Source organism: Talpa occidentalis, unplaced genomic scaffold (genome assembly GCF_014898055.3).
Source record: "Talpa occidentalis isolate TD23 unplaced genomic scaffold, MPIMG_talOcc4v2.1 talOcc4.17, whole genome shotgun sequence".
In the NCBI taxonomy this organism is placed as follows: domain Eukaryota; kingdom Metazoa; phylum Chordata; class Mammalia; order Eulipotyphla; family Talpidae; genus Talpa; species Talpa occidentalis.
The window spans coordinates 50051605-50071174 of record NW_023601754.1 but is presented as its reverse complement, the minus strand read 5'-3'; the positions used below and the strand labels follow the sequence as shown (position 1 = coordinate 50071174).

Below are 19570 nucleotides of genomic sequence, written 5' to 3'. Positions count from 1 at the left end.
CCAGGAGATCCGGGCTTGTCTTGCTGGCCACCGCGCCAATGTCAGCCAAATGACTGAGTGTCCCCAGTGTGCGGCTGGGACAGGATAGGCTGGGACAGGAGGACCATGCCACACTCCCAGCACCTGGGGGCTGCTTCTCAGTGTAGGGGGTCCCGGCCTCCGCCCACTGGCCTCCCTCCCGCGCAGGGAGCACGGCCGGTTATGTGGGTTTTGGTCAGGCCCGGCCGCCCTGGCCTTCGGACGCAGGAAAGTGGCAGCTGTGAGGACAGCAGGGCCAGGTGCGGTGGCCTGTCCCTCTGCGGGCACCAGCCTCTCCTCTCCCTCCCACCCGGGCAGGTTGCTGGGGCACAGGGTGGGCAGGTGTGGGTGCGCCTGGATGGGCTCACGCGTCCATCGTCCATCCCGCCCTGGCAGCCGCACAGCCTCGCCACCCGGCCCCGCCACCCGCAGCAATTAAGGGTCCTCCAGCGCTAATCGGCAGTTGACTCAGCCCAGCCTCCCTGACGACGCCTTTGTCCAATAATTGGCTATCTCCAGGCGCCTTCCTCAGCCCCGCACCACCTCCAGGCCCTTATCCCATGTCTAAATATGTGCTAATTAGGTCCCCCGGGGTGCATGGGAAGCCCCCTCCCTTCCCAGACCCTCTCCTCCTCCTATATCAGCCCCCCACCACCTGCCCCTCCAGCCCAGTCCCCTGTGCTCTGGGGAGGGAGGCGCAGGACCTGGCAGCGAGCGGGAGGCTGCGCTGGCCTGAGGCCCCTAGGTGTGCTGCTCTGGCTCTCCTCACGCAGTGGGGTGCAACTCCAGGTCATCCAGCCATGCACCCCGGGGCCCCCGCAGCCCCCAGGGCCCGGGACCCCAGCCCCGGAGAGCTGTGTGCCTTTGTGAGTGGGGCGGCTGCCCGTGTGCTGCACGCCCTGCAGCCCCGCAGGGGCCGGCACCCCCGACGGAGGCCCAACCACCGGAGGTTCCTACACAACCAGCTCTGCAGGTGAGGGGGTTGCAGGGTGGGGCCAGCCCTGGACAGAGCCCACAGGCGGTCAGCGGGCTGTGTACACTTATTGAGCACCAGCTGTGTGCCAGGCCCAGAGCCCCGTGAGGGCAAAGCTGACAAGACCCGGGCAGCCCCGGCGGGGGGGTGGGGGGGAGGGAGGGAGCCCCAGCAGGGAAGGGGCAGCTGGCTGGCATGATGGCCCTGGCAGTGCCGAGGCTGCAGGTCACAGCCCAAGGCCGTGTGTGATGTGGGGGGATCCCGCAACCCGGGCCAGCCACAGCAGGCCAGTTCACAGACAGGGCAGATTCGGGCGCAGGGAGTGAAGGGGGCGGGGAGCGCTGGAGGCAGGGACAGGTTTCTGGGGCTCCTGGGGGCCGAGAGTGTGGGGCCAGGCTGCTGGGAGCATCCTGAGTAGCTGGCTCTCCTGGCCTCCGCGGGGGCGCTGCGGGCTCCGGAGAGGGGCGGAGAGGGGCGTCTGAACAGGGCTGGGCCTGGCCAGGCGCCGGGGAGTGTGACCTGGCAGGGCATCGGGCAGGGCTGCTGCTGTGGTGCCAGGAAGCCACCCGGCCCCGTCAGGCCCCCCCCAGCAGAGCCGCAGGGGCCATCTCTGTCCTCACGTCGTCACGAGGAGGCCCAAGATGGTGGATGGCCTGTCCAGGGTCACACTCTAGAAAATGGTCACCGCCCAGGCCTGGGTCCAGACCCACACGGAACACGCTGCAGCCACAGGAACACGCATGTCGGGGCCGGGGCGGGGTGGGGGGTGGGGAGGCAATGACACAGACGGCAGGTGACCGCCTGGACACTGCCCGCCAGCCAGGCACTGCTGGCCGGCCCGGCCCTCGAAGGCCTGGGACCAAATCTGAATAAAGGGACCCTGGTCCCTCAGCCCTGCCCCCACCCTGGGGGTGTCCCTTCCCCCAACGCCAGCCGCGGCCACCAGCCCAGGCTGCAGACCCATGACCTCCCGGCCGTGTCCTCGCAGCCCCCAGCATTCCGCCGCGCACCGGGTTTGGGGGCCACTGGCCACGGGCGCCGCTGCTCAGCTGTCGGGGTCAGGGCCCTGTGATGCAGACCGTGGGCGTGAGCTGGGGGAGCCCCTGTCTCGTGTGCAGAGCTGGCAGGGCGGCACCCCTTCCTCCAGCTGCTTGTCCGTCTGTCCTGTGTTCCTGTCTCCCCCTGCCTTTCTCCCAGCCTCCGGCCCCCACCTCTGCCTCTTTCGTGTCTCCCCATCTCCGGCCGTCTGCCTCTGCCTCATCTCACCCACTCTCCATTTCCAAGACCAGCCCAGAGCGCGGGGGGGGGGGGGGGGGGGGGGGCAGGTCCGGCAGGGACGGCCTGCCCCTCCCGCGCCTGCCCCTCCCGTCGGGCGCGGCCCAGAGATGTGCCCCTTCCCGACGTTTCACATCAGCAGCCCCGCGCGGCCAAGCGCTGTCCAGCACACCCCATGGTGGGAGACACGCACGGGGCGGGGGGGCAGGGGAACCATGGCACCCCGGGCACCGCCAAGCGCCGGTGGCCTCCTGGGCACCACCCCAGCAGCCCTGCCTTCCCCCTGGGTCTCACGGGCGGTTCTGGACGTGAGCCGGCGGCTCGGGGCGCTGGGCCGCGTCTGGGCCAGGACAGGGCCGCCCATGACGTCCCGGTAACCCCAAGGCGGCCCCAGCGGTGCTCGTCTCTCCGCAGGCAGTTTGCCAGGATCGAGGCCGCCACCCAGAGCCTGGCCCGCTCCATCCTGTCCCAGGAGGCGCCCCCCCGGAGACGGCCGCCCCGGGGACCACCCCCGCCCCCGCCCTCCCCCTTCGTGGGCGTGGCTTGTGCTGGGGCCCCCGCCGAGCGGGCTCCCGTGGGCCCCGGCCCGAGCCTCGCCGCGCTGGAAGCCTCGCCCCTGGACCTCTTCGACGACATCGCGCTCCCCGCGGCGCCCCCTGGCCGGAGGCCGCTGGGAGGCGGGGACGGGCGGGGGCCCGGCTGGGGGTGGGAGGGGCCAGGCGCCTGTGGCGCTCAGGGGACCCCCGAGGGCTGCGGTCCTGCTCCCCAGGATGCCAGTCGCAACCCAACCCAGGCGCCCAGACAACCCAGAGCCCCCCAGGACAGCCCGCCGTCATGTCCACTCCCCTGCTGGTAGCCGCGGGGAGGCGGGCCGCTCCCTCCCCGGGCCTCGCCCCACAGGTCTTGTCCAGGTCCGGCGCCCCACCTCGGCCTCCTGCGGGGGCCCGCCCCCCACCCCACGCCTCCGGGCCTGACGCGGAATCGCTGCTTCCCAGAGACCCGGCGCACACCTCCCCGTGCAGACAAGACTCAGCCCCGCGGAGCTCACGCCGGCGGCGATAAATAAATGCACGTTTAAAGCGCCCCGAGAGTCTCCAGCTCGGCTTGGAAAGAGCGTGCGAGGCGCGCAGAGCCACCCGGCCAGCCCTTGAAGGGCAGGCGTGGGTGCTGCCGTGGTCAGGGTGCCAGGCAGAGGCGCCGGCGCGCGCAGGGGCCCTGAGGCAGGACTCTGGGGGACAGAGGGGCGTCGGGCGGACGTGGCCCGGGCTGGGGCTCCCTCCCCTGCTTTTGCTGAACCCGCGCAGGGATTCTCATGGGTGGGGGGCCCCGGCGGGCCTTCCTGGCGCCCCCTGGTGGCCACAGCGCCGGGGGGCCAGACCCGCCTTCCAGGTGGCAGGTGCCCCGGGCGCACCGCGACGGTGACTTCAGCCCCGTCCCGGGAGCAGCTCCCAGTGGGAGGCCGCAGCTGCACGGGCCCAGCACGTGGGGGATGCCTGGGGAGACCCAGGCGGACGCCGTCCGCGCCGGCAGGGCAGCCCCGCAGGGTTCCGCGGACCGGGAAGGGCGCCTGGAGGAAGCGTCCCGCCCCGCCGGCGACGGCGGAGCCAGCCCACCGCGGGGAGCGAGGGGGCCTGCAGCGCGGATGCGCCCCGGCAGGGCACAGCCCTCGGCCCGCGAGACGCCCCGGGGGAGCCAGGCCAGGCCTCGTCCGCCCCCCGGGGGCGGGCCCGGCGGGCCCCTTCGGCGGACCGGGCCGAGCCTGGGCCTCCCGGGCCCCCAGCACCCGCTGCCCTCTGCCCGCTGGTCCTCTGGCTCCTCGCTCGGGAGGCTCCGCGCAGGTCAGCCGCTGGGCGCCCCGGCTCTTCCCGGGCCCGGGCCGCGGGGCCGCGGGGCCGCGCGACCGCCGGCGCCCCGCTCCCCGCCCCCGGCCGAGCTCACGGAGCCGCGCCGCCCGCTCGCGCCTGCTCTGCCCCATTGGTCGGACGTGCTGTCCTTCAGGCCCTCAGGCCAATCACACCCTCAGGATTGACCGAGATAGACGCGCCCGAGGATTGGTCGGGCGGGTAGGCGGGACGAGAGCGGCTGAGCGCCGATTGGGCGGCTCGGCCAGGGGGGTGGGACGAGACCGACCCGGAGAAAAGGTGACCGGGCCTGGGCCCCCCGCGGAGGACACGCGGCCCGAGCCCCGGCGCCGTGAGCTGAGTGACCGGACGCCTCACTGGCCTAGAGTCGCTCCCGGCTCCGACTCGGCGCCTTCCGGGTAAGGCCGCCCCACCGCGGGCAGGGGCCCGGGGCCCCGTGGGAGCTCCCGCGGGGCGCCCCTTTTCCGCCCGCCCGGCCCGGGCGCCCCCCGACGTGCGCGCCGCGCCCCGAGTTGTGTCCAGCCGCCGTCCCCCCGACACAACACAGTATCGTGTCTGCAAGCTCCGATCTCCCCAAATAGCTGCCTCCCCTGCTCCCCACTCCGCCCGTCTCAAGGGAAACCTGGGGGCTTCTCTGTGCCCCCCGCCCCGGGGCCACGCCCCCACCAGCCCAGCCCACAGCGGCCCGCGCGGCCTCCCGCGTTCACTCCACAGCTGGAAAACTTTCAAGCCCGGAAGCCACGTGTGCGCGCAAACCGCAGGTCACACCCATCTCCATCACCGCTGCGCGGGCAGCATCCCCCCAAGGAGCGGCGCCCCCAGCCCCCCTTCTCCCTCAGGTCGCTGTCCCTCAGCACAGCCGGGTCTGACGGGTCTGACGGCCCTGCAGCCCTCACCTCGGGTGAAAGCGCGCCGGGTGCGCCCCCTCGCTGTCAGGAATAGCCCACCGGGTGCCCGTCCCCTCGCTGGCCCCCACCCCCGCCAGGCCTCCCCCCAGCCCCCCCCAGGGCAGCTCCCCTGCACCTGCCAGAGCGGACCCTCCAGGCCACACCGGTAGGGGCTGCGGCGCGGTTGGGGTGTCCGCCACACGCACTGCTCTGCTCCCCACTCTGCTATCTTCAGACACTTTTCACCCAGTTTCCCCAAGAGCTTCCGGCTGCAGCCGCGGGCACAGAGTCTGGCCAGCAAGGGACTGCTCGCCCTGGCTGGCACGCCTGCAAGCTCTGCCCCTGGCACTGTGGGTGCTGTCCCCAGTGACTTTCAGTGACCTTGGGCCACCCTGCCTTGGTGGCTGCAGGCTGCCCTCAGAGGAGCTGGTGTTCTGGGTCAGAGGTCCGAGTGGTCACATGGCTCTCCTGGGGGTGCTGCAATCCAGCGCCTGCCAGCCCCCTGGGGAGCTGCTGCCTGCCAGCCGGAGCCCTAGGTTCTGCCCCTCCCTCCTGAAGGTGGACACCCTAAGTGGAGGAGCCGGCTGGTGGTGGGAATGGCACATACAAAGGCCCTGAGGCCAGGCCTTGCAGGATGTGGGGGCCAGCAGGGCTCTGTCAGCACAGGGAGAAGCCTGGGGTGGGGGGCCCAGAGTAAGAGTCAGCGAGGGTTGTCCATCGCAGGCTGTGTCCCGTCCCTCACCTCCCAGGGAGATGCACACACCTGCCCAGGTAGATCAGGCTCCCGGAAGCCCCAGCACCCAGCGGCTGTAATTATGCTGTCAACCCGTGGGTTTGTACTCGAGGGAGCTTCTGGCCCTTTCTGGGTCTTGTTTTGTGTGAGGGAAGATGCACACAGCTACAGCCCCCGTCCTGACCAGCACTTGCTCTGTGATTCCAGGCAAGCTGCCGTGGGCGTGGGCAGTGTCTCCCGTGGAGGGTGAGGCCTGTGGAAAAGCCCGGTCGTGCTCCCACCTGGTGTTAAGGCGCCCGGGAGTCTCCCACTGGCTGGGGTGGGGCCCCAGTAAAGGAGAGAGTGAGCATGCAAAGGGGGAGGGCTGCGGCCCAGAGCTGGGCTGGACCCCTGTGTGCATCCCGGTGGGGCCCCCTTGACGTGGGAGCCGGATCCCGGGGCCCCAGCAGGGACCCTGACCCCCGGGGGGCTGGCTGGGTCTCAGCTTCTTCCCTGCCAAGTAGCTCCCGAGTCCTGTCCTTGCTTCTGTTAACTGTGGTCACGCATCAGACCCAAAAGCTGCCACCCTGGCTGCCGGGCGCTGGTTTAGTGCCACCGCCACACCTGGCTCCACAGCACCACCTCACCCCAAAGGGGCCCCGACCCATGCCACCACTGCTGTGCCCCAGCCCAGCTCCTGGGACCCATGGCCGCAACCACCGGGGCAGAGTCAGTCACAGAAACGCAGGGACTGGGCACCATCTCCAGAAAGGAGGAGGGCCGGGGGTGAGAGGCTTCCCAGGGACACTCCCGCCAGGAGCAGCCCAGGAGGCGGGAGGACGCGGAAAGCTCAGACCGGGGAGGCCCCACACTGAGCCCAGGGCCCTGGATGTGCGGACAAGCCTGGCCCCTGGCCCTGCCCCTCGCCCTCACCCAGGATATGGCGGCCCTGAGGCCTGGCCTGGGCCGACTCCACCCCGGATCCTCGATCCTGTTCCTGTGCGACATGCAGGAGAAGTTCCGCAACAACATCTGCTACTTCCCCCAGATCGTGTCGGTGGCAGCGCGCATGCTCAAGGTCAGCCCCGCCCCGACCAGGGGCACCCCGGCCTCTGCCCCCAGACCCAGACCCCGGGGCCAGGCCCAGGCTCCCCTCTCAATCCCAGGCCTCTGCGCCCCCTCCTCCCTCCACTCAGGTGGCCCGGCTCCTGGGGGTGCCTGCCGTGCTGACGGAGCAATACCCACAAGGCCTGGGCCACACGGTGCCCGAGCTGGGGGCCCAGGACCTGAGGCCGGTGCCCAAGACCTGCTTCAGTATGGTGCCCCCGCTGCAGCAGGAGCTGGAGGCACACCCCCAGCTGCGCTCCGTGCTCCTCTGCGGCATCGAGACCCAGGCCTGCATCCTGGTGAGGCCCCGGCCAGCCCCTCGCAGCCCCACCCCGGCCTGGCACCCCCATCCTCAAATGGACCTGCTTTCCTGACCCAGAACCCTACATCAGCCCTTGGGACCCTCCTGGCCTGGGGCCTCTTCCCTCCCCAGGGCCTCCCTCAGCTCCCAGGACCCCCATCCCAGGGCCCTCATTACCCTGATCCGAGCCTCCCTTGCCCACATCCCGCACCCCAGTTTTCCGGGGGGTGGGCCCTGACCTCTGCCTGCCCCCAGAACACCACCCTGGACCTCCTGGAACGGGGACTGCAGGTCCACGTGGTGGTGGACGCCTGCTCCTCCCGCAGGTGAGAGCCCCTGTGGGTGCTGGGGAGACGCAACAGGGCACCCATCCGGTTGGGGCGTCTGCACCTGGGCGCTGAGACCCTGCCCTCTCCTCCCCGCAGCCAGGTGGACAGGCTGGTGGCTCTGTCCAGGATGCGCCAGAGTGGCGCCCTCCTCTCCACCAGTGAGGGGCTCATCCTGCAGCTGGTGGGGGACGCTGCCCACCCCCAGTTCAAGGAGGTACCAGTCCCCCTCCCCCTCCCGCGCGCGTGGCAGCTGTCTTCAGCGCCCACCGCTCAGGCACAGAGCACCCCCGGGCTGCGCGGGTGGAGGCGGGGGCTCACTCCGGGGGGGGGGGGGGACGGGACAGCGCGGAGGCACGGGCGTCGGTGCAGGGGGCTCCGGACGCCGGGGAGGAGGAGCCTTAGCGTGACCCCAGGGGTCACTAGGAAGCCGCCAACACGGCGTCACCCTTCGGGGTCCCCACCCTGCCAGCAGCCACCACGGGGCCGGTGATCGCGAGCTGGCCGGGCGCGGGAGAGCGGTGGCCCCAGGAAGCGCGGCGGGGCGGGGCGAGTTGCTCTGGCCCGTGCTGCCCGGCAGGCGAGGGCGCTGGCCCCGCAGCCTCCTCGGCCGGGGACCCTGACTCGTCCCGCCGCCTCCTCGGCCCCCACAGATCCAGAAGATCATCAAGGAGCCCGCCCCGGACAGCGGGCTGCTGGGCCTCTTCCAAGGCCAGAACCCCCTCCTCGGCTGAGCTCCTGACCTGCCTGCAAGGAAGAGCGGCCGGTCCTGGCCCCGGGACCCCAGGACGGGACTCCCCCATCCCGCGGTCCCCGGAGTGGTGCAGTCCAGCGGGAGGGCCGCCCCTCGGGAGGGGGCGGGGCTCCGGCTGCTTATTGGGCGGCAGCTCCCGGAAATGCAAATGAGCCCCGGCGGCTGGGCGGCGATTGGCCGGCCCGGGAGGGGGCGGGGCCGGCCCGGGCCGCTCGGCGGGGCGGGGGAGTCGCCGACGGCGCGGGACCCGCACTCGCAGAATAAACATTGATGAGGCGTGGACCGCACCATTCTTGGGCTGGGGGGCATCCCGGGGGCGACCGGGGGCTGCGGGCGGGGGAGCGGGGTCCCCAGCCCGCGGGGAGGGGGAGGTGCCGCCGCGGCGCCCCGCGAGCAGGCAGAGGCGCCGGCGCGCGCCGGCCCGGCCACATCTGCAGGCAGCGGCGCATCTGGCGGACCAGCCGGCCGGGGCCCTCGGCGCGCCCGCGGGGCTCGCAGACCGCGCCGCCGCCCGACCCGGGCCCGCATCGGAGCCAGGTGAGCGGCCGCGCCGGGGGCGGGGGGCCGGCGTGCGGGGGGCTGGGTGGAGAGCCCGGTCGCCGCTCCCCTGAAGCGCAGGAGTCCGGGGTGCACATGGAGCACCCCGAATTCTGCAGTCCCCATGCAGGTCTGGGAGCCGGGACGCTACGGGCCCCCCAGCGCGGGCAGGGCCCCGCAGCCCCTCCAGATTCGCAGCCCTGGCCACCGCCCCGGGCTCGGGCAGGCGGCGACCCCGCGGCGCCCGCCCCAGCCAGGCGCCCCCACGGGGACCCGCGCCCGCCGCGGACCCCAGCCCCTCCCGAGGCCGGCCGGGCCCCGCGGCAGGGCGCCCCGGCCCCTTTCCCCAGCGACCTCGGGGTCCCGGCCTGTGCCCCCTGCCCAGGAGCCCCGGGGCCAGGCGTCGGCGCCCCCGGCCCCCGCCTTCCGGATCCAGGTGTCCCCCTCTGCACCCCCATCCTGAATCCTCGCGTCTCGGAGGCCGCGCGCGCGTCGCCATGGCAACAGGAGTCTATTTTGCGCTGGGAACACACAGCTCCCGCCGCAGCGCCCCCCCGCCCCGCCCGCCGGCCGAGGAGCGCGGGGCCGCGCGGGGCCCGGGGCGCGGGCGGGGTCGGGCAGACGGGGACACCGGAGGGGCGGCGGCCGGCGGAGGCACACCTGGGGCGGAGGAGGGCGAGCCGGCGGGAAGGAGGGGGGCAGGGCCGGGCTGGCGGGAGCCCCGGCCCCGGCCGGGCCAGGCGGCACCGCGGGCGCCGGCGGGAGCGGATCGGGACCCCTCGCCCGGGGGCGGGGTGCGGGGGGCGCGGGCACCGGAGGGAGCCGCGCGGCACAGGCGGCGGGCGGGGGCCGGGAAGATGCGGCCCTCGGGGCGCCCCCGCGAGTGCTCGCGGCCCGCAGCCGCCCCCTCCCCTTCCCCCGCCGCCCCCACCTGCCGCCCGCCCCTCCGCACCCCACCCTCGCCCCTCCACACCCCACCCTCGCACGCCGCCGCCGCCGACTCTCCTGGGCCCCGCCCTTTGCTCCGCACCCCGCGAGCCCTGCCCCGGCCCCCTCGCGGGGCACGAACGCCCTCGGCCGCCCCACGGAGGCCCCTGCCGGCCCGGCGTCCGGCCCCTGGGTCTCCCCGGCGCCCCGCGTCCCGCCGCTCTGGGCCCGGGCGTCTGAGCCCCGCAGCCCGCGTCCTCGCGCGGGACCTGTCGCCTCGCTGCTCCCCCTCTGGCCACTGCGCCCCTCCGCGCCGCGCCCCAGCTGAGAATGTCCCCCTCCCTGAGTCCCCCCTCCGCCGTCACCCCTGCCCTGGCAGGAGACAACCCCCTCAGCCCAGCCAGCCCGCGCCCTGCCCAGCTGGGGGTGAGGGGGCACAGGGGGGCTGGGGGCTCCCCAGGAGCCCAGGCACCACCAGGGCCGCTCACGACCCTCCACGAGGGCCTCCTCCAGCGTCTGTGCCCACCTGAGCTGGGGCCTGGGGGGCGGCGGGGGGACCCCTCTCCGGGAGGAGGGGAGTCCGTTCCCGGGCGAGGGGGTGCGGGGCGCGGCTTGTGGCCGCGGGGCACGCTGGGAGCACGCGGTGTGCGGCCCGAGGGCCACGCGCGAGCCCCGGAGGGTCACGGGGCCTCCCCCCAGGAGTCGGGAGGGTGGGGGTGTCCGAGGGCAGGGCCCGTCTGGGGGGGCGGGGGCTCCCTCCTGAACGCCAGCGACTGGCGGGAGGGGGTGCGCTGCGTCAGCCCACGCTGCTGGGGGGCGGGCAGGGTTCAAGGCACCGGATTTCCTGCCGGCACCTCCTGGGGCCAGAGTGGGACTTGGGCAAATGGCGGCCAGTACCCTGGCCAGCCCCCCTCAACCCGGGAGCGCGGGGATGCCCCCGACCCAGCGCGGGCAGAGCCCTGGGCGCCGGGGACGGAGGCCACCCGTGGCCTCGCGGGCGGGGGTCGAGCAGGGAGGGGGCGGGAGGGCGCGGGGCCTGTCCAGGGCCAGCAGCTGGGGGTCCTGAGCCGGGGGCGGCTGGGCCCTCTCGCCCCTGGCTCCTGCTTCTCATTGCGGTAAAACACGCGCAAAAACGCCCACTTGACCGCCTGGAAGCTGCAGCTCAGCGGTACTGGTTATATTTAGAATGTCGCCGGCCATCGCCATCACCCCAAAAGGACACCCCACCCCTCGCGGCCCTCCCTGGGTCCGTGCTCCCTGCCCCGGCTGGCCCCGGGGACACGCAGGAATGGCTGCCTCCCTGCCGTGTCCGCGCTCCCCACGGAGGCTGGCTCGAAGCCTCGTCTTCCCCGGGGCTGGACCCCACCGTCGCCAATCGGGATGGACGCTCGACCGGCTCTTTTTGGGGCCCCTGATGGATGGGACGTGTGTGCCACTTGGGGCTGGCAGGGTTTCCAGCTGACTTCCGGGGAGCCCCCAGCGGCCCAGCATCCAGGGCAGGGAGGCCACATTCAGCGGCCGTTACCCACCCCGGGGGCCTGGGGGAGCCAGGCCCAGGGCAGGGGCCCAGCTGGAATGGAGGGGGAGTCGGCCCCTGCGGAGGCGGGAGGCCCCACTGACCGTCCCCCGTCTCCTGCTTCGACAGTCACAGCTTGGCCCCCGCGGCTCTTAGGGCAGGGGGAAGGAGGGAGGACGTGGACTGGCCTCCGCTGGCCGGCCCCGGAGCAGGCCTGTGTGTCCCGCGGCCCTTTCTCCCCCAGCCGCGGGGACTTCGCTTACCCTCCCCCCATCTGGCTCTGAGCCGCACCCGAGGGCTCTGTGGGGCGGCCCGGCCTCCACACAGCCTCTGCCCTGGAGTGAGCCCGGAGACAGGCCCCGGGCACCCGCAAACGTGGGGGGCAGTCACCGCCACTGGATGCCCATTCCGGCGGGGGCAGGCGTGGGTGGCCACTGGGACCCCAGCTGCGCGGTGTACAGGCCCGTCACACCTGGCAGGTTCTGGGGAGCCCACCCCCCACTGCCCCGTTGCTCTGTGGGGCGGCCTGGCAGGTCAGCTGACCCAAACATGGCTGGCCTGTTCTGAAGAAAAAGGGGGAAGCCCTGCCCCCTGGGCTCAGAACTGCGGCAGTCACCCCTCCCTGGGCAGGGTGGGATCTCAGGGAACCCCGCGCTGCCATGCTCTCTCCACCCCCACCGGTTCCTCCTGCCCACCAGCAGGGGTGGCCACCCCATCCCACCTGACAGCTGGGGAAACTGAGGCACACGGGGCTCAGAGCCGGCCCAGTGTGTGCGGGGAGACTAGGAGGCCACCCCCCACGCCGCGCCCAGCGGGCAATGGAGACGCTGCAGACCAGGGTGTGTGCTGGGAGCGGGCCCTAAATACTGGGGAGGTGTGAGCGCTCAGGGAATCCCGGCCGGGGGGGGGCTGAGCACTGCTGCTCAGCTGGGCGCCTGACGTGTGCCTCCTGGGGTGTGAAAGCCCCTGACCCCCTCAGAGCACAGGAGTGCCCTGGCAGAGCGCACCCCCAAAGTCAGGGGCTCCAGGTGCTCCCACTGCTCGGTCTGGTGCTCCAGCTCTCAAGCCTAACCCGGTTTCTCTCTCGCCCCCACGCTTCTCTCCCCTCCCCCCTCCCCCACCCCACCCCTGTCCTCCGTCATGGCCTCCCTGCCCCCACGGCCCCCCCAACCCGTGTCTGCGCTCCCCCTGCACCCTGCCCCTCCCTGAGGTCTCCTCTGCCCCGTCCCGCCCATGCCCTGCTGCTGCTGTGCCACCCGCCTCGCGGCCCCCCTCCGGCCCCTGGTCCGCCCACCACCGTTCCCTGTGCTCCCCCCCTCCCGCCCCCCTCCCGCCCCCTCTCCCCCCCTCTCCCGCCTGCCTTCCCCGCCCGGCCTCCCCCACCCGCTGCAGCCTCGTCTCTCCCGCAGCCTGGCGGCCCCGGCCGGCCTCCAGCGCGCCCCATGCCGGCCCTCCTGCTGCTCGGGACCCTCCTGCTCCTGGCCCCCGCCGACCGGGCCGGGGCGCGCCCGTCCAACGCCACGGGCGCCGCGCCCGGCCCGCTGCCCGCCCTGCTGGCGCACCTGCGGCGCCTGACCGGGGCGCTGGCGGGCGGCGGGGGCGCCGCGGGCGGGGGCGCCAACGGCACGCGGAGCGGCGGCGCGGGCGGGGCGGGCGCCGCGGCCCGGGCGCCGCCGCCGGCCGAGCTGTGCCACGGCTACTACGACGTGATGGGCCAGTACGACGCCACCTTCAACTGCAGCACCGGCTCCTACCGCTTCTGCTGCGGCACGTGCCACTACCGCTTCTGCTGCGAGCACCGCCACATGCGCCTGGCGCAGGCCTCCTGCTCCAACTACGACACGCCCCGCTGGGCCACCACGCCGCCGCCGCTGGCCGGGGGCGCCGCGGGCGCCGGGGGCGCGGGCGGGGGGCTCGGGCCCGGCCAGGCCGGGTGGCTGGAGGGCGGCCGGGCGGGGGGCGCCGGGGGGCGCGGGGGCGAGGGCCCCGGGGGCAGCACGGCCTACGTGGTGTGCGGGGTCATCAGCTTCGCCCTTGCTGTGGGCGTCGGCGCCAAGGTGGCCTTCAGCAAGGCGTCCCGGGCGCCCCGGGCGCCCCGGGAGATCAGCGTGCCCAGGTGTGTGAGCGCGCCGGCGGACGGGTAGGGAGCCCGGGGCGGGGCCGGGCCGGGGCGGGGGGCGGGCCCTGGGGCGGGCGCGGGGCGAGGGAGAGGCAGAGGCAGGGAGGGCCTGGCGCGCGGCCTGGCCCCGCCCCATGAACCTGCCTCCCCAGCCGGCCGGCCGGGCCCTGGGCCAGGGCTCTTCCCCGCCTGCCAGGACGGCTGCCGGAGCCCCCGGGCCCTCCCCACCCCTGTGTGCCGCCCGCCGGGGTCTCCCTCCGCAGGCCCCAGAGCCTCGCGGCTGGGAGGCAGAGACCAGGCTGGGAGGGGCAGGGCCGCCAGCAGAGGCCGGGAGGGGGCAGCTGAGCTCCCGGAGCCGCAGCCCAGGCACAGGGGCGCAGGGACAGGCGGCAGGGGCGGGAGCCTTGTGTGCAGCCGCTGCGGGGCCGGCCGGGCAGGAGGCCGGCTGCAGGGGGGCGCGGGATGCCGTCTGGTTGGGGCTCTATTTTGGAGCCTGAGACCGCAAGATCGCTCGGGCACGAAGGGGAGAGGGAGAGGAATCAGGGTGATTCTGAAGTGCGGGGTGCACCCCGGGGGCTCCGCTGCTCAGGGAAGGCGCTTCGCAGGAAGGCAGATGGGGCCCTCAGGAAGCCGCACTCGTGTGGCCACTGTTAGCAGCCAGGCGGAGAGAAAGGGGTGCAGCCAAATGCCAGAGCCCAGCGCCCGACAGGGAGCCTTAGTGAGAGTCTTGGCTTCTCCCCGTTCCCGCCCCGCCCCAGCCGGCCGCTCCCGACCGTTCCCCACCCCCCTCCCCCAGGGCTCTGGTGGACATCCTGCGGCATCAGACAGGGCCTGGGGCCCGGCCCGACAGGACGCGGAGCAGCTCCCTGACCCCAGGGCTCGGGGGCTCGGACAGCATGCCGCCCAGGACACCCAAGAGCCTCTACAACACCGTGAAGCCCTCCAACCTCGGTGAGTGCATCGCGGGGCGACCTCCCCCCCTGCAGCCCCCCCCCCGGGGCACTCCTGGGGACTCAGACCTCCCCCCCTCCAGTGGACACAGGTGAGCCTCTGAGGCCGCGGCTACCCAGGGGGCCCTTCCCAGTCCCCGACTAGAGAATTTGGGGCCCATGAGAGACACGCCGAGACCTATGACCCTGGTGTGCCGCGGGCGTCAGGCCCCCCCCCATGGGTGGCCTGTTTCCTCATCCGCGACGGCAGCGCAGCAGCACCCGCCCCAGGGCTCCGCAGCCTGCGCCCACGCTCAGAGGGCAGCGCTGACACAGAGGCAGCACTCCGGGCACGTGGCAGAGGAGGGTGCCCGGGGGTCACGGGGAGCCACAGAGCTGGGGGGCCGGGTGCGGGAGGGGGGCTTCCTTAGGGCAGGGGAGCTCGGGTGCTGGCGCAGACCGTGCCGGGGCTGGGAGAGGGTGGGGCGGCAGAAGCCTCTGGAGGCTGAGCCCAGGGCTCATCCTGAGGGCAAGGCAGAGCCGAGGAGGAGTTCAGAGAAGGGTGGGAGCAGACAGCAAGGGGGTGGAAGGGGGGGGTGGATGGTCCGGGACAGTGCAAGGCCTGAGCTGAGGTCAGGAGCGGAGCAGCAGAGGTGGGCTGGGGTAGCGTGAGGAAGACAGACTAACCTGGTCCTGGAGGGATGAGCAGTTCTTCAGGCAAAAAAAGGGGGAAACACCAGGGCAATGAGCAGAGCCCCACAGCAAGAGCAGGGGGCCTGGGGCGGGGCGGGGCTGCTCATCCAGGTGCCAGACGGCCGGTGGCGCGGGAGGGGGAGGCGACAGCAGGCGTCAGGTCACCAGGCCTCCAGCGCCCACTCTGCTCAGACGCTGTCCCGCTAGGGGTGGCACGGCGGGCCTGCTTTGACGACGCGGGACTGGGGCAGGGCCGGGCAGGGCCAAGCACGGGGGCCCAGAGATGCGCCGGGGCTCCTCGAGACCAGGCCTCGGGGCCAGCGGGAGGGCCAGGGCGGTGAGGCGCCTCCCTTGCCGCTCCCACAGACCACCCGCACCACTACCTGCGCCCGGATGTCAGCAGCCCCCAGCACCGCGCCGCGCCGCCACGCTGGGGAAGGCCGGGCGCCGGTGGACGACGGGCCCCCACCGGGAGCCTGCGCCAGGGCCTGGGGGTCGGTGGGTGAGGCCGGCCAGCCTGGTCCTCATGGCTGAGCGAGCCGCCCCAGGGCCGGGGTGTCCGCATTCGGACACCGGAAGTGGAAAGCGGCTGCGTCTGCCGTGGGTCGCGAGAGGGCACGAGTGCAGCCCCGCCCTGCCTGCTCCCCACCAGGGAGCCCCGCTGCCCGGCTGGGGCCACGTGTCTCTAACGCCTCACGGGGGCTGGGGGCTGGACCCCCGGTTCCAAGGGAGGAGGCCGGCGGCCTGAACCTCTGGGTTCAGGGGGCTGGACCCCCAGGTCGGGGGAGCTGGCTGACCTCAGTCCTGTCCCTGCCCAGACTGGCGGGCCGTGCCGCCCCCCAGCCCCTCGCTGCACTACTCCACGCTGTCCTGCTCGCGGTCCTTCCACAACCTCTCACACCTGCCGCCGTCCTACGAGGCCGCCGTGAAGTCTGAGCTCAACCGCTACTCCTCGCTCAAGAGGCTGGGTGAGTCCCCGGAGGGAGAGCGGGCGGGCGGGCGGTGGGGCCGGGCAGGGCCTCGGTTCAGGACCGTGGACAGTGGCCCAGCGGCGGCCGGAGGCTTCGCTCCTCCCCCGGGCTGTGTCCAACAAGTCCCAGAGTCCCGCGGTCACGGAGTTGGCCCGGGCTGACCTGGAGTTTGCCTCTTAAGTGCAAGGGCAGGCCCCCGGCCCGGCTGTCAGCGGCACTCGCGGCGACAGCGGCAGAGCCACAGCGCGGGCAGACAGAACAACTGCGCGGCACGGAGCAGGGGTGCGGACCCGGGACCTGGGCTCACAGACCCCCACGAGGCCCGGCCTGGCCTGGGGACTCCCAGCAGGAAAGGATGTGCCCCCCGACCCCAGCAGAGGCCCAGACAGACTCCCGCGGGCTCCAAGCAGCGACAGCCCCCCCTAACCATGCCGGTGACCCTGGCTGGACACGTCCCTCCCCAGCCGCCGGGCCACACTCAGACGCTTGAACCGAGCCGCTGAGTAAGAGACGCTTTCACGCCCTCGCCAGGAGACGTGAAGCTACAGGCAGGCTCGCAGACGCCTTGCTGGGGACTCTCCACACACCCCGAGAGCAGGGCAAGCCCCGGGCCCCCGCAGGCCTTTGGGTGGGGACCTAGACACACCTGGGGTCGGGTCTCCCTGCTGGGGCTGCTCCGACAACACACACTGAGACAAGAGCCGGCAGGCTGGCCCCTGCTGCTGCCCGCCGTCCAGGCCCGGCGGGGCCCTCACCTGCGTCATGGCCGCTGGCTCTCCCCAGGCCCAGAGACCGGCCTGGCGTGAAGGCAGAGACAGCGCCTCCCAGAGCAGCGGCTCTGCTCCCCAGCCAGGCTGGGCCGCGCTTCCCTCAGCAGGGAGCCCACCGCCGCCTCGGGCAGGGCCCGGGGACCTGTGATGGGCCGTCCTCACCCAGGCTGCTGACGCGCTCCGGCGCAGCATGGCGGGTGGGCTGTGGGGGAGGCAGGGGCGGCCAGCTGGCCCGCGTGACCCTCCGCCCTCCCCTCCCACAGCGGAGAAGGACCTGGACGAGGCGTACCTGAAGCGCCGGCACCTGGAGCTGCCCCGCGGGACGCTGCCCCTGCACGCGCTGCGGCGCCCCGGCACCGGCGGCTACCGCCTGGAGGGCTGGGGGGGGCCCGAGGAGCTGGGCCTGGCGCCTGCACCCAACCCGCGGCGGGTCATGTCCCAGGAGCACCTGCTGGGCGACGGGGGCCGCGGGCGCTACGAGTTCACGCTGCCGCGCGCGCGCCTGGTGTCCCAGGAGCACCTGCTGCTGTCCTCGCCCGAGGCCCTGCGCCAGAGCCGCGAGCACCTGCTGTCGCCCCCGCGCAGCCCTGCGCTGCCCCCCGAGCCCGCCGGGCGTGCCGGCCTGGCCGCCTCCCACTCCAACCTGCTGCTGGGGCCCGGGGGGCCCCCCACGCCGCTGCACGGGCTGCCGCCACCGCCCGGCCTGCACGCGCACCACCACCACGGCCTGCACGGCTCCCCGCAGCCCGCCTGGATGGCCGACGCCGGTGGCGGGGGCACGCTGGCCCGCAGGCCGCCCTTCCAGCGCCAGGGCACGCTGGAGCAGCTGCAGTTCATCCCCGGCCACCACCTGCCCCAGCACCTGCGCACCGCCAGCAAGAACGAGGTGACTGTCTGAGGCCGGCCCCCGGCGGCCCCCAGGGCCCCACTGGGGCGAGCGCTCGTCGCCGTCAGACAGAGCCTCCGGCGGGCGCGGGCGGGCGCCCTCCCCGCCCCTCCCCCGCGGCCTCCTTCCCATGACGTCACCGCAGAGGAAGGGGCTCCCGGCGCGTGCCGCGCGGACCCGGTGCCTGTGGCCCGCCACGGTGACCGCACCTGTCCTGGGCTGTCCCGCGACAGACCCCTCCCCACGTCACGCCGCAGTCTCGCTCGCGACGCCACCTCGCCCCGAGGGCCTCCTCAGGGTCCCCCGGAAAGAACTCCCTTCCCGCCTCCTCACCCGAGAAGACGCCTGCCACGAAGCCATCTCCCTGGCCGCGGCGGGGCCTGCAGGGAAAGTGACTGGGGAGTGCCCTGGCCAGCCCCCGCCCCCGCAGCCCCGGGCCTCCTGAGTGGGCAGAGCCCCACGTGGCCCTGATGGAGACGTCACCGCCTGTCAAGAGTCCCCTCTGCTGGGGGAATCTGGGGTGTCCCCGCTGGTGACCACACTGCGCCTGCGGCCCCGCGCCCCCGCCTGCAGAGGCACCGCTGCCCGGCCCTCCCCAGAGCCCGTGCCCCCGCGGTCGCCTCCTCCCGACTCCGCGGCGCCAGGGCGCCCATGACCAGCGGCGCCGCCGTCTTCCAGGCCCCGCCACGCTGCCATGTGTCCGGGCTCCCGCCGGCGGCACCTCCCCTTCCAGAATCCACTGTGGCCAACGGGGACACCCCACCGGGATCCACGAGCACCCCGGACGCCACCACTGCCCAGAGCCCCCCGCGCGGTGTCGCCCCACGCACAGCCACGCGTGCCAGGCCCACCTCAGCCACGATGTCTCCAGCCCGCCCTCCCGCGTCCCGAGAGCCAGGGGGCACCGCCTCCCGGCCCACCTCACCCGGACGACCCGCCCTCCCGGACCCGGCCAGGCTGGGTGGTCGCTGTCGCAGGCCGCGCACCTGCAGCTGTTCCGAGGCCAGCACATGCCCGCCAGGCCCCTCCCGTGGAGTAGAGCGGGGCTGTGCACCCCAGCTCCGGCCCTGCTTGATGACGCCACCGCCTGCACCTGCACCAGCCCCCCAGGCGCGGCCTCCGGGCCCGGCAGCTCGCTGCCCTCTGCTCGCCCCCGGGGACCGGAGGCCGGAGGCCGCTCCACACGGTCACCCGCTGCCCCGCCACAGAGCAGAACCCCCGCTGGCTTGGACACAGCGCCACAGCCCGGCCGGGCGCCCCTCTCGGGGCTCCCCATCACCACCGCACTACGCGACCCCAAGCCCTCTGTACATAGCCATGTCGCGGGGGGGCGGCCACCCCCTCACTCTTAAAGGGCTACGCGCTCTCCTCCCTGCCTCCAGGGCGGGGTGGGGGGCCTCTTCTCCCCCCCTTTGGGCCGTCCCCCCTTTTTCCCCCACATTGCACACCTGCTCACCCCTTCTCGTCAGGGGCCTGGGGCAGGCAGCTGCCCCTCCGCCCCACCACACGAGGGGACGCGCCACTACTGTCCGGGCCCCAGCGCTGGCCTTTCACCTCCATGCTTGTAGCCTCGGGGCTCCCGGCCCTCCAGGACACCCCGCCAGGGGCCCTTCAGGTGGAGTGTGGCTCCCCACGACAGGGTCCCCTTGAGCACCCGCCTGCCCCAGACCCCTCTCCCCTGCACCCTGCCCCACTGGGGCACTCGACTCCCTCCACCCCGACCCGGGGCGCTGGGGCCTTGCAGCTTTTGTACGCCCCCTGCCCTGCCCTGGCCTGGGCTCCAGGCTCACGCCCTCCCCACTCACTTAGGCGCAGGCTGCCTGGCCGGGGCCTGACCTCTTATCTCAAATAAGCCATAGAGGGGAGAGGTCTGAGGGCGAGACCAGGCCCAGGCCGCCCGCTCCTGGAGCTGGGCCTCACGCGAGTCCTCCTGCCCCTTAAGCGCGCGAGAGACGGCCCTCTGGCGCGGGAGGGCAGTGCGGGAGCCGGGCAGCCCCAGCAGAGACC

The 19570-nt window shown here is 73.7% G+C and overlaps 3 protein-coding genes across 3 annotated transcripts; all 3 read left to right on the top strand.

Moving 5' to 3' along the window:
- The first annotated feature begins 763 nt into the window (after positions 1–763).
- On the top strand, positions 764–5070 carry CUNH19orf85 (chromosome unknown C19orf85 homolog). The gene is made up of 5 exons (XM_037515615.1): positions 764–991; positions 2681–2943; positions 3571–4104; positions 4265–4526; positions 4968–5070. The coding sequence occupies exons 1-5, from the start codon at positions 819–821 to the stop codon at positions 5068–5070; spliced, it is 1335 nt and encodes a 444-aa protein (XP_037371512.1). The 5' UTR covers positions 764–818.
- Positions 4393–8378, top strand: ISOC2 (isochorismatase domain containing 2). Its single transcript, XM_037518223.2, has 6 exons — positions 4393–4526; positions 6665–6805; positions 6924–7133; positions 7391–7461; positions 7561–7678; positions 8115–8378. Exons 2-6 carry the CDS (start codon positions 6668–6670, stop codon positions 8193–8195), a joined length of 618 nt encoding a protein of 205 aa, XP_037374120.2. The 5' UTR covers positions 4393–4526; positions 6665–6667; the 3' UTR covers positions 8196–8378.
- Positions 8379–12637: 4259 nt separating this feature from the next.
- On the top strand, positions 12638–17575 carry SHISA7 (shisa family member 7). Its single transcript, XM_037518221.1, has 4 exons — positions 12638–13311; positions 14111–14265; positions 15755–15904; positions 16941–17575. The coding sequence occupies exons 1-4, from the start codon at positions 12638–12640 to the stop codon at positions 17573–17575; spliced, it is 1614 nt and encodes a 537-aa protein (XP_037374118.1).
- Positions 17576–19570: the final 1995 nt, after the last annotated feature.